At 45.3% G+C, this 13,886-nt stretch overlaps 1 protein-coding gene across 1 annotated transcript in view; it reads left to right on the top strand.

Moving 5' to 3' along the window:
* Window positions 1-262: 262 nt before the first annotated feature.
* Window positions 263-13,886, top strand: part of ARHGAP10 (Rho GTPase activating protein 10) — a 280,473-nt gene continuing 266,849 nt past the window's right edge. The window contains exon 1 of the mRNA XM_036240821.1: window positions 263-444. Within this exon, the coding sequence (XP_036096714.1) occupies window positions 291-444 (154 nt within the window). The 5' untranslated portion in view covers window positions 263-290. The remainder of the gene's footprint in view (window positions 445-13,886) is intronic.

Here is a 13,886-nt window from a genome sequence, read left to right as displayed (position 1 = left end):
GGGCGGCCTCGGCCTTGGGGAGGGCGTTGGGCGCGGGGGCCGAGCGGGGCGGGGCCGCGGGCACCGGAGCTCCGGCGGGGCTGTCGGGAGTGGGGCGCCGAGTCCTCCCTGCCGCCGGCCTCTGCTCCAAGGGACATGTCCACGCCGCGCTCGCCGCGCGCCCCGGGCTGCTAGCTTTCCCGGCACTTCCTGCCCGCGCGGCTGCACCTGGCCGCCGCCCCAGGCCGCTGGCTGTAGCGCGCCGCGGGCGGGCGGGCGGCTCGCTGGCCGTGCGCGCGGACCCTGCAGTCATGGGGCTGCAGCCCCTGGAATTCAGCGACTGCTACCTCGACAGTCCGTGGTTCAGAGAGAGGATCCGCGCCCACGAAGCGGAGCTCGAGAGGACCAACAAGTTCATCAAAGAGCTCATCAAGGACGGGAAGAACCTTATCGCGGCGACCAAAAGTAAGCGGGGACCTGGGCGCGAGTGGGCTGCGGCGGGGCGGAGCCTCCACGGGGAGACGGGCAGTCGCGTGCCCGGGCCGAGGCCGGAGGAGCAGGAGGTTCGCTGGGGACTGGGAGGGCCGGGGGTCTTTTCCCGTTCCTACCCCGCTTCGGCGGCCAGGGCCAGGAGCCGCGCGTGGGAGACCAGGGTGCCCCTCGGCGCCCGAGTCCCCCGCCCGTCTGCCCAAGGGCAGGTTTTACTGCGCCCTAAAGCTGCTCCCTGTCTCCCACGAAACAGAAACAACAGTTTTACTAGTTTTGTCTTGTTATCTTTCAGAAGCACTTCCCTGAGGGTTCTTTGAAAACCTGCTGGGTGTTGAATTGCACCCTTCCCTTGTCAATTTCTGATCTTCCCGGTCAGTCCCGTCCCAGGTCCTTCGCTGTGCTAAACCAGAAAGTCCACCTGGCGTCCTGCAGCTTCCGTGCATTCCTTCCCTCCTCCTGCTCCGAGGAGGGGTCAGAGATGGGCTCGTGAGGCTGCCTGCAAACAGGGAATTCCGCCCCGGCCACCAACCGGGAAGCCTTCTTCCCTAGTTCTTATCTGTCTTTTGAAAGACTCGGAAGTGAAGTAGCCACAGAAGAAAGTGCGTCTGTGTGTGTGTGTGTGTGTAGTGTATCTGTTTGAGTACCTGAGAACAGTCTTTCTGGGAGGGAGGTGGGCTGAAATTCGTGCTGGAACACTGAGTTGGTGATGCTGCTGTTAATGGGGGAGGTATTAGCTCCAGTGAGAAGCTGGGCAGCGTGACCACACCTGTAACCCATAGCCCATTCATAGGATGCTCATACAGCAGACAAGGGTGGGGGCAATATCCAGCCTCGAATACCTGTGTTAGGGTCTTTATCTCTTCCCTCATTTCTCAGTTCAGTAATTTCCTGCCTTGTGAGTTTGACTTTTGTAACCATCACGTCTAGGAAAAATATCCCATGTCACTGCCCCCTTCATGGAAGGAAGGTTAATCATACTGAACAAACTGCCTCAGGTCCCCAGCACAGTGCCCGGAACAGTATTTACTTAATGAATATGTTGAAATAAGGTATAATGAGAAGAATTTAGTGAGCCATCCTTGTAATTTTGGAAGCAAGTCACTCAAGTACTCTGGATAATGCCCAAGGTTCCTTTTGGCTCTATGACCTCTTTGATGTTGCAGAATGATTGGGAATCACTTTGTTTGGGACATGTGGTTAGTGGGCTTATTTGGTTGATGGCTGTCCAGTGACCAGTGCCTTGGCACCGGGTATGTTTGGGTGGGGCTGTAAATATGTAGGAGTGAGTGTAGAAAGGCAGAGAGGCCAGGAGACAGGCAGTGTGTGTATGTGCAAGCACATACACAGTGATCATGAAGTGGTGTTAACCAGTGTCACTAGCTGGCGGAGTGTACCTTCTTTCCTACTGGCTGTAGCAGCTCCCTCTGGAGCTAGGGAGCCCAGGAGAGAGATGGCAAGATGAGACAGATGGCAAAGCCAGTTTGGCTACTGGTAGAAAGCTATTTATGTGACTGCATATTAGCTCTTCTGCCAAACAGGACACATGCCTGGTGTTCCAGCAGCAGCTAGTGCATCTGGGGGGCCAGCTGTCAACTTTCCTCCCCAGAATGTAGACTTTCGCGAATTTGTAAATTGGTATCAGATTCCTTTTGATTCTTATCCTTAATCATAAGAAACGTAGTTTATAACCATGCTTAAGATCAATCAGAAAGATCCTTTTTCTCATCATATTTAATTATTTTAAATTCTTTCCCAGAAGATGATAAGAACACAGCTTGAACTCACAAGCTTTTGTCAAGTTAGGAAGACACTGCCATTGCCCAACTTGCTCCGTAAACTTTACTTCTAGTTCCTATTAAAGAGTAAGAGCACTGGACTTGAGTCAGGGCATTGAGTTGAATTTGCCTTCACTGTTAGGGCCTGGCTACATGACAGTTGGGCAGGTTACTTAATTCTTTTGTGTCCAGTTTCTCTTGTCCTACTTCTAAGAGGCATTAGTAAGGTTTTGCAGTGTCTGGAAATTGCTTGATTAGTTCATTGGAAATTGCAGCCTAGGTCAATCATTTGCCTAACCAGTTGAGCTTTTCCATAACATGTGAGAGTCAATAAGTACAAGAAGGACAGGAGGTGGAGGGAGGAGCTGCAGCAAGGATAACGATCTACTAGGACAGACTGCTTATATTTTGAGGTGTTTTACAGTGTTTTTGCAAAGATGGCATTTTGTGCATTTTCAGAATTGTGTTTGAGTGATTTCTGTTTTTAATTATCCTGTAGATACCTCCTGCATGCACTAAATACTTATGGGATTATGTAATTTTGATGTCTTGATGCTTTGAATATTCCATAAATATGTAAAGATAATGGAGGGGGTTCTGTGGTACCTGAAGGCTTACTGCTAGGTTCAGTTATGTAGCAATCTGAAAGTACTTAGCACCTACAATTTGTTAAATATTGGGATTGAGATAAAAGAGAGGTAATTGAGTTCATCGTCCTTGAGTTGAATAAAGTTCAGTCTAGGGAACATGTTCTCTTTGTATTGTGCTAAGTTCTAGAAGACACAGAGGATACACAGACACTCATGGTAAAAGGTTAATAATTCAGTGATAAGTCAGTCTTCTAACTTGGCCAGGAACAAGAGTGAGTTGTAGGTTAGAGTGGGGAAGATTTGCTGGAAGTTTGGGAACTCACTGTTGTGTTACATAAGGAATAGAACCTTGTCAGATTGGAAACAGCTGAGAAGAAATCAGAACACCACAGTGTTTGAGGATGAGGAGGAGACCAGTCTGGCTGGAGTAGAAATTTCATTTTGGGGAGCAGAATGGGATGAATGGGAAAGTCAGTTTCAGATTATGGAGGTCCATAGAAGTTATGTTGGGAATGTGGACTTGGTCCTGTGGGGAACGGCCTAAGGTTTCTCAGCAGAAGCCAGGCGTCATGGGAGAGATGGCTGAGAGAGTGTGTGACATCTGTGGGGGTGGAGATAGCAATGAGGGTAGGGAGCAGCTCCAGGAAGAAGAGTCTGGGATCATTGACTTACTGGTAGAGTGGGAGACCATTCACTCAATTCAATGGAGTCTTTGTTTAAGTGGCTTTTTAGTCCTTTCCTTTCCTAGAATAACCAGTGTCCTCTTTCAATACAGTTTAAACTTTCGTGAGCCTTTCATTTGATGTCTGTGTAGTTTCAGATGCCTACGATCTGTAGAAACCTGTGGCATGTTTGCCAGAAACTGCAATAGGCCATGTATGCTTTTCTCATAAATTTCACATTAGGCATTCTTTTTTTTAAATCCTCACCCGAGGATATTTTTTCCATTTATTTATCTTCAGATAGAGTGTGAGGGAGAGAAAGAGAGAAGAGAAAGAAACTTAAGAGAGAAGAGAAAGAAACATCGATATGAAAGACATTGATTGATTGCCTTCAGCACGACCAGTGCCCTTGACCTGAATCGAACCAGACAATCCTTGGTCCAAGGGGCGATGCTCTAACTGCTGAGCCAAACTGCCCAGGGCACATTAGGTATTCTTGAGAGAATATATTCTTTTTTTTAATTTTTTTTCCTTTATTGATTTCAGAGAGAGAGGAAGTGAGAGGGAGATCGATGAAAGAGAACATCGATTGGTCCCCTCCTGCATGCCCCCCACTGGGGATCAGGCCTACAACCTGGGCATGTGTCCTGACTGGGAATCAAACTGGTGACCTCTTGGTTCATGGGACGACGCTCAACCACTGAGCCACACTAGCTGGACTTGAGAGAATATTTTCTATGCCAGAGGGAAATACATAGTTTTATAATTTTATTTTTTAATCCTCACCTGAGGATATGTTTACTGATTTTGAGAGAGAGAGAGGAAAGGAGAGGGAGGGAGGGAGGAGAGAGAGAGACAGACAGACAGACAGACATCTATGAGAGAGAACATGGATTGGTTGCCTCCTGACACTCCTGGATCTGGGACTGAACCTGCAGCTAGGAATGTGCCCTGACCCGGAATTGAACCAAAACCTTTTTGGTGTATAGGATGATGCTCCAACCATCTGAGCCATACCGGCTGGGGCCCAAAATACATATTTTTAAAACAAATAATTCTTACAGTTATTAAGCACTTACATGAGTATAGAAAATGCTGTTTAGTAAGCGTAGATTGTCTAGCTGTGTGTGTGTGTGTATGAGAGAGAAAGAGAGAGAGAGAGAGAGAATGAGAGAAAAGAGGGAAAAGTGGGAAAAGCCGGAGGGGCCCTTATATGTGAGCCTGCTCCTATCACAGATATTGAGAAGCATGTTAGTGGCAGCCAGAACTAGAATTGAGGTCTTCCAAGTCTTGGTTTTAGTACTTCTTTTAGGCTTTGCTATTTTAATGAATTTTCCTTTGTTCTCAGGACAACGTAAAAGTTCCCTTTTGCTGTCTTTGCATTTATTGTTTCCGAGAAATGGGTCATGTGCTAATTCCTTTTGGAGAAATTTCTCAAGTTGCCGTTGTCTTGAAACAGGAAAATTTGGAAGATTTGAAAGAATTTCACTTCCTAATCTCCAGCCTCAGTTTCCTTATTTGTAAAATGGGCCTGTTGGGGAAACCCCTGAGGGTTGACTGAAAGGGCGTGGCAGTCATTGAAAACACACACGTAAAGTGGTTGTGTAGATTCTGTTGTCTGCCCAGCCCACATGTTTTCTCTGCCAGTCCAGATTTTGTTCAAGGGTCTATACCTTCTCCAGGTGACTCAGGGAAAAGTGGTTAGGGGTAATTCTGATTTGTCTAACTCGGTGGTTCTCAGTCGTGGCTGACCTTTAGAATCACGTGAGAAGCTGTAAAAAAGACAAGCAGTCGGGGTTGAGAATCACTGAACTCTAACTCAGTTGTGGTAAACCAATTTTCTGGGCTGGGTAATCAGTTTAAGAATGAGGAGGTAGCTCAGTTCTGGCCAGTGAGACACGGTGGAAAGTCTGCTGGAGACTTGGGGAAGGATGTCCTTTTGTGGGACAGGCCTCATCACAAGGGTCCTTAACTCTTCTGTGGTGTCTGTTGTGCTGCCTAGAGCGTCTGCCACCACCGTGGGACTGTGGGTGGAGCCAGAGTAAGCACTGGGTCTGATTTCCCAGGCCAATGTGGGAGCAGCGGATTGTTCTCTGCCTTTAGCCCACCTGGGAGAACTTGTTGAATGACATAAGCCAGTTTCAATTGGGTTTTCTGCTACTTAGCACCCTAGTTTTGGTGGAGTGGTATAATTGGAAATTTTGTGCTGGTGCTCCTATTAAGTGGAATTTAGAGAGAGATAGAAATAAAATTCTATTTAAAAATATAATTTTTCTCTGACTAGGAAAGAATACTCATGTGTATTCTTTGCCCCAAAGAAATCACATGGACACCCTCTCCACTCCAGCCGCCCCTCCCCCCTACACTTCAGAACATCACTTAGGATAAGTCTTAAACTTTCACTTGGGGTTTTACTACAGGGGGCTGGTCTCCAATGTGGATGTAGACTTGCTGTAAAAATAATTACTATCAGATTGGAGCTGGGTGGTGGACCCGACAGGCTTTAAAAACTTTCCAGCGGTTCTCAACCTGTGGATCACGAACTCTTTGGGGGTCAAACAACCCTTTCACAGGGGTCACCTAAGACAAAACAGTAGCAAAATTACAGTTATGAAGTAGCAATGAAAATAATTTTATGGTTGGGGGTCGCCACAACATGAGGAACTGTATTAAAGGGCCGCGGCATTAGGAAGGTTGAGAACCACTGCTTAGACACTTTACACACGTAGGTGGTCCCTGACTCTATTTAGAGTAGTTCTTATTTAGAGCCCTTTAGCAGCTGGAGCTGAGTTTATCTGGGATGTTTTACTGGTCAGTGTTCTGGTCAGTTATCTGATGTTCTCTGGGTCTCTCTGACATATTGCCTTTTCCCTGTTCTCCCAACTGCTCGGGTTCCTTCGACCACCTCCTTTTTTTTTTTTTTATCCTCACCCGAGGACATTTTTGCATTTATCTTCAGATAGAATGGGAGGGAGAGAGGGAGAAAGAGAGAGAGAGAAACAGTGATGTGAGAGAGACACATCGATGTGAGAGAGACACATTGACCGGCTGCCACCCACACAACCCCAACCAGGGCCAGGGATAAACTGCAACCAAGGCATGTGCCCTTAGCAGGAACTGAACCCGGGACTCTCTGGTCCACGGGCCAACGCTCTAACTGCTGAGCCAAACCGGCCAGGGCTTGACCACATCCTTTTTGCTTAGTTGTTTTTTGGGGGGACTAGAGAGCATTGTTAACTTTCAGAAGAAGGGGAGGATATATTTGTGTTTAATCTTTTTAAAATTATTTTTTAATAAATATTTTTTTGATTTTTAGAGAGAGAGAGAGAGAGAGAGACATTGATGTGAGAGAGAATCATTCATCAGCTGCCGCCTGCACACCCCTACCACGGATCAAGCCTGCAACCTAGGGATGTGCCCTGACTGGGCATTGAAATGGCAGCCTTTCAGTGCACAGAACAATGACCAACCAGCTGAGCCGCACCAGCCAGGACATGTCTTAATCTTTAAAATAGCTGATGAGATATAGCAGATTAGGATCATAGGCTGAGGCATTAGTGTGTCTGGGTCCACAGCATATCTCAGCCACCCACTAACAGTGAACTGTGGTCAGGTTGCTTAGCTTTTCTGTATCATGTCGTCATCTGTAAAACAGGGATTATAATTCTTTCTACCATATAGGGTTACTAGTTGGATTAAGTGAGTTAATATACGTGAAGTGTTTAGAATAAGCACTCAATTGTTCACCATTGTGCACTATTATCTAAATTGCTGTATATGTTTTAATATTAAGACCCCTGTCTAGCCTGAAAAATACCCGCTGTGGCCCAGAGACCAGTATTTAACCTTTTAGTGCTTATTCACCTTAAGAGTATGTTTGTCCAAATGATCATCACTAGTGACCAAGATGACAGACAAACTGGTCAAATGGTGGAAAGGCTCCCGAGGTTCGAATGTAGTTCAGGATGCTGGAAAATCTTGAAGGTAAGTGGCACCTTAGGAAAAATGTTTTCCAGAATTTATTTCTGATTCACAAAGATTTGACGATGTAACAGAAGGTGTCACTGAGGCTGTTGTAAATCTAGCAGGGCATCCGCAGCTGGGGCTCACGCACTCAGCAGCAGGCCTCTTCCAGGGCAGGACGAGGAAGAGTGTGGGGGACAAGAGCGCTCTGGTCAAGGTACTGAGATCACACCGTCAGTGACTGGAGCCTTCAGATGCTAAACATTACAGTGACACTTTCGGAGGATATGAACTTCAGTGTTCCAGGTGCAGGAAACCCTAGCAACTTGGTGGACAGTGCTTGTGTTTGCTATGGGAAACGCACAGTGAGAAAAACAAGAGACTCCTCTAAGGGCGGTGGACATTCTGAAGAGCTGTTAGGTAATCCTGTTCTCCACAAAAGAATCGTGAAAGTCCCCAGGACAAATTCCTAAGGAAGCTGTTTGGAAACCTCTGCGACTCTGATAGCCATAACATCGCCACATGATTTTGTGTTTTGCATCATAAGAGGCAAGAATTACGAAAAAGATAGAAAGATTGTGCAGTCTTCGAGTGCCTGTAAATCAGGCTGTAATTGTTTGCGGACTGTGTGCGGCAGGAATAGGTAAACTGCTTACTTCTGACTGTGGTTATTGACATGCGGTATCTTTTGTTGCTGTTTTAGTTTGACATTGGAAACATAGCTATGAAAACATTCATTTGAGATTCTGTGTTGTCTTGAATGGCCTTTGACTTTCTACATCTTGTTTAATGAAAAGTTGGCTTTAATCTCAGGATTTGTAGAAGAATGTTTAGACATTTCTAGATTATAAATCTGATTAAGGGTGTCTTGGATGTTTTACTAGGTTACTTTCAGTGAAATTCCACCCCAGAGACAAAAAGGCGATTCCAAACTACATCTGTAAAGGGTTTTATATTATTTAAGGTGTATATAATTTAAATCATTTTAATAACAGTAGCCAACTTTTATTAAGCATTTACTATTTGCTTTACTTTGTGTTAAATTCAGGGCAGGCATTATATTATTTAACATGAAGACTTAGTGAAGTATGATATTATTTACCCCATTTTGGAGATTGGGTTACTGAATTTAGGGAGGTTAATAGCTTGTCCAGATCACTCAATTTGTCAGTGGTGGAGCTGGAATGTGAACCCACATTTGTCTGACTCCAAAACCCTTAACCACAATCATAAGCTGTCTCCGTAAAGGGGTGTAACTGCGGTCTGCTGTTAGGGGGAGTTATTATGACAAATCATGGTTATCAGGAATGTGTGTACATTCCTGATAGTTAGGAGACTGTTCTTATTAGCTCAGCATCATGACCATGATTTACAATATTGTGAATTGTAAGGCTCCTCGGAATGATTATTATAAATAAAATTGATTGTTAACTTGTATAGTATAGTCACCAGAGGCTGGCTTGGCTTAAACCGCTTACTAGATATAGACCTCCACTCAACAACAACAGAGCTTCCTTTCCCTCCCTCTGTCTCCCACGTCCACCTCTGCCCTTCTTTCTGACCCTCTTTTCCTCCCCAGGCTGCATCTCACCCTGTAGGGAATTTTTATTTCATTCTCATATTTTAGTGTTAGAATTTTTTCATTTAAAAGTTTGTGAGATATTTTATTTTTATTTATTTAATTTTTTGTTTCTTGAATTTAGAGAGAGAGGAAAGGAGAGGGAGAGAGAGCATCCATTGGCCGTCTCCTGCATGCCTCCCCACTGGGGATTGGGCCCACAACCTGGGCATGTGCCCTGACTGGGAATCGAACTGGCGATCTCTTGGTGCATGGGTCGATGCTCAACGACTGAGCCACACTGGCTGGACAAGATATTTTAGAAATATAAAAAGATATTAAGAATCTCATTATAAATATCTCTGTATTTACCTCTCAATTTAAGAAATAAAGACTTCTCCAATAGCAGCTATCTCAGATCTGCTGTTTACTATTCCCAGGAATTTTAATTCACCTGAACACATTCCTAAATAATGGTATGTTTTTCATGTTTTTAGATTTTATATAATGGTTGGATACTATGTATTCTGCAACTTCTTTTTTCTCCCTAACATCATATTTGTGAGATTTGTCCATGTGGATACATGTAGCTCTATTTAATTTAGTTCAAACTCTTTTCTACAAGTGACATTTATTTATTTATTTTTTTATCCTCACCCGAGGACATTTTTGCATATATCTTCAGATAGAGCAGGAGAGAGAGAGAGAGGGAGGAAGAGAGAGAGAGAAACCTTGATGTGAGAGAAGCACATCAAGTGGTTGCCACCCACACGACACCAACCGGGGCCAGGGACAAACTGCAACCGAGGTACATGCCCTTAGCGGGAACTGAACCCGGGACTCTCCAGGGCCGATGCTCCAACTGCTGAGCCAAACCGGCCAGGGCTACAAGTGACATTTTTGGAATGTTAATTGATGTTATATAAATAACATAAGAGTTCTATGATGTACCTTATATCCATGCATTTTTAAAAAAATCCTTACTTGAGGATATTTTTCCATTTATCTTCAGAAAGAGTGGGGGAGGGGAGAGAAACATGGATGTGAGAGAGACACATCGATTGGTTGCCTCTCCCATGACCCCAGAGGTTGGGGACCGAACCACAACTGAGGCACATGCCCTTGACTGGAATTGAACCATTGACTCTTTGGTCCGAGGGCTGACTCTCTAACCGCTGAACCAAACCAGCCAGGGCGCATTTTTTTTATTGTGAAACAATATATTTAGAAAATTTATTCAGTATTAAAGCCTTATTGTAATTAATTTTATAAAAATTTCAAACACTAGCTTTGACAACTATCTGTAAACGATGAATCCATAAATTTTGAAGACGTGTAAGAAAATTTGTTTGATATTTTAAGTAATAAGCGTAGCATGGCTTATCAGAGCAAGTCCGTTTAGATTTCAGGATTGTAAGAAATAACTGATCTGTCGCATGAAGAAAAAAAATCTTTAAGAGTTTTTTTGCTTCATTGACACTAGACTTCCAATAATAGTAGATAGAGAAAAAAATAATGTTTGCATTCATCAACACACTGCACATTAAGTGCCGTCCATCTCGTTGGGTCAGATGAATGTGATTTTTAGGCAGGGATTGGTCGGTATTTTGTGATAGGCCTCAAAACAAACAGGAACCAGAGCCTGCTTTACCTGATTATCCTAATACAGGAGCGTAATTTATAGACTAGCCAAGGGGATGCTTTTGTAATGAGAAAGCCTTGACATCCTTCTCTTTCAACAAACAAACAAGCAAACACACACTGAAACCCCCCCATGCCTCACATTCTCAGGCCGGCATCTCTTTGAGCTTCAGGCTACACCGGAATCACACCTGGAATCACACCCGCATGGCTGGCACTGCTGGGCCTGCCTCCCAGGTTGGACTAGAATTTCCTCCCCATGTTTCCTCAAGAAGATGTTAATTCCGTGCCACTTAATATTTCAACGCTGACTGTGACTTCTCCTTCTTTGTGGACTTGTTCACCCACAGGCACTGTCTGCCTTCCAACCCCATCTAGTTGTGAGTCATGGTGAGGCGTGTGGCTGGAGGAAACCCATTTGGCCAAAGTAATGTCACCTCAGGTCTGAATACAGGATGTTTCATACTCTAAAAAAAAAAAAAAGAATGCTTTTATCTCTGACTATAAAGTTGGCTCTGCTACTTAATAGCAGTGTGACCTTGGGCCATGTGCTCAAGCCCTCAGTGCCTAAATTTCTGTGTCTTTGTTAGTGGAGATGGTAAGGTACCTCATGGAGTAGTGATATTTCTTCCTCATGTACATATTAAAAGATCTCAGAACTCTGCTTGGCCCCTGGGAGGAGGGGGGAGGGGCTGGAGGAGACTCTGGAGGAGGAGGAGCTGCTGCCATTTCTCAGAATGCTATCCTGACTTCCTTTGTTGAGCTTGAGCTCAGTTATAGCTTTACTAGTAGTAACTCTAGGAACAGTCTGTGAACAGATTCTTTCTCTCCTTTCAGGTAACAATATTTTGAAGCATAGAGCTGAATACAGGTCTGTCCATTATTAAATAGGAGACAACATCTGTAATAGTGCATTGTAGTCCATTATTTTACTGAAGGTCTTCGCTTGGAAGTTTTGAGGACAAAGCCCGAAGAGTACGGGAGTGGGAGTGTCACAGACATGTCATTACGTCACTCTGACAGATAGTATTGTTTTTCTCTTGTGAAATGCAGGTCAAAAGCAGCACAGCAAAAATATTAAAGACTATGGTCAGATTTATGTACTGTGTGACCTTGGGTAACTTGCTTGATTTCTCTGTGCCTTGATTTCCTCTTCTGTAAAATGTGGGTACTAATTTTATCTCCCTAAATGTTACCGGCATTAAATGTTAATTATTTGCACTTAGAAAATGGTCTGAACCATGGTGAGCCCTCTATGTGTTTGCTAAGTGTAGAAACAAATTTAAAAATCTGTTCCATCATCACTGTAATAATGCCATTTATGACAGTGGGGAAGTCATCAGAGGTCCTTGAATTCCACCCATTGTGGACCAGTTGCTAGAAGTGGAACATTGTAAAGAGACCCTGTGTCTCTGCAGAAGTTAGAGTTCTAGTGGGGGAGATCAATTAAAAAAGCAGCGTTGCCCTGATTGGCTCAGCGGTTAGCGCGTCAGCCCTCACACTGAAGGGTCATGGGTTTGATTCCCAGTCAAGGGCGAGTACCTGGGTTGCAGGTTTGATCTCCACCCCAGTTGGGGTGCATGCAGGAGGCAACCAATCGGGGTGTATCTCTCACATCAGTGTTTCAATCTCTCTCTCCTTCCCTCCACCCCATTTCACTCTCCCTCCCTTCCACTGTTTCTAAAAAAATATCCTCGGGTGAGGATTAACAAAGCAAAGCAGTAAAATAAAATAAAAATAGACAAGCAATGTCATTCACATTGTTGAGTAAGAGTGGGATTGCTTGGCTATAGTTAACAGGATTAACTGCGTCAAGGGGTAGTCAAAGAAGTAGTCACTTCTGAGCCGAAACCAAAAGGAAGGCGTAGGAGCATTCCACGCTGAGGGTAGGGAAGAAGAATTCTCCCCGTGCAGTGCAATATGGCCTGGAGGCCAGAGAGAGCCCAGCTGCAGCCACAACAGCTCAGGTGAGCTGGGGAGCGGGGCGGGGAGCCAGAGGGGGGCAGAAGGCCAGCTACAGAGGGGGCGGGCAGGGCTGGGAAGGGCCTGGTGAAGCAGATTAAGGACGTTAGGCTTTATTCTGAGGATGGTGGGAAGTGACGGAAACATTTTGAGCAGGGGATTGGCATCACTGGAATTACATACTACAAAAGTTTCTCAGGCTGCCATTGTGGGAATGGATTTGAGGGAAGCAGGACTGGAGGTCAGTCACCTCTGCCAGACTTGGGTGGCAGCAGAGGCAAGTTCTCGAGGAGTCAGAGTTTGGGGGCTGCAGGCTTCGGCAGGTGACTGGGTGCGGGGCTGAGGAGCGGGGCATCCAGGGTGATTCCTCAGTTGCTGTCTTGGGCAGCTAAGTGCTCCTGACTAAGGCAGCCCAGCCAGAGGAATAGGTTATGTGGGAGAGAGGATACATTTTTGGTTTTGACTATTTTGAGACTGAGATGCTTCTGAGATATCCCACGGGCCCATTCTGTAGTGTGTGTTCTTTTATGAGTGTGTTTCAGGAACAGGGGACAGAGCTAGAGAAATGAGAAGATTCTGGGGACACAGCATACACAAAGGAATCGACACCATGCAACTGCTTAGCAAACCCACGCAGAGAGAGGGTGAAGAAGGAGAAAGGGTGGCCCTGGGCCAGTCCCCAGGAACACCAGCTTTTAAGGGGGGTGAAGAAGAGCTTGAGAGGGTATCAGAGCTGTGGCCTTTGACAGAGAGAGGCAGAGTACCAGGAGAGGGGTTTGCATGAGCCAAGGAGAAACGTTTCAGAAAGTAGGAGGGAACAGACAAGGTCCTGCTACAGAGGCCAAGTCTGAGGAGGCCAGGGGGCATTGCATCAGCAAGACAGTGCCCTTGGTAATAGCTGGGAGAATCATTTGTGGCACAGTGGGGTTGGGAGCCCAGTAGCAGAGGGTTGAGAAGACAGTGCAAGGAAAAACCTGAGCCTGTGGTCCAGGTAGCCCTCCCACGTCACTGGTTCATGGGTGAGATTGGAACAAGCTGAAGAAAGTATTTAACGGAGAGAGGAGAGTAATGATTTAGGGAATATACCAGAGGAGAAAGTTGTTTTGAATAGAGAAGATGAGATTCAGACTCTAGGGGTTGGGGGAAAGCATCCTTCATCTAGTTAAGTAGCAGAAGGGGTGGGGATGATGGGTACAGACCCAGGATAATGTGTAGATTTGTTTCAGGACATTGAATCAATTATTAATGGATGCGTCTTGGAGGCAAA

The sequence above is a fragment of the Molossus molossus genome, unplaced genomic scaffold, assembly GCF_014108415.1.
Source record: "Molossus molossus isolate mMolMol1 unplaced genomic scaffold, mMolMol1.p scaffold_m16_p_4, whole genome shotgun sequence".
NCBI classification, from domain to species: domain Eukaryota; kingdom Metazoa; phylum Chordata; class Mammalia; order Chiroptera; family Molossidae; genus Molossus; species Molossus molossus.
This window is presented reverse-complemented; position numbering and strand designations above follow the sequence as displayed.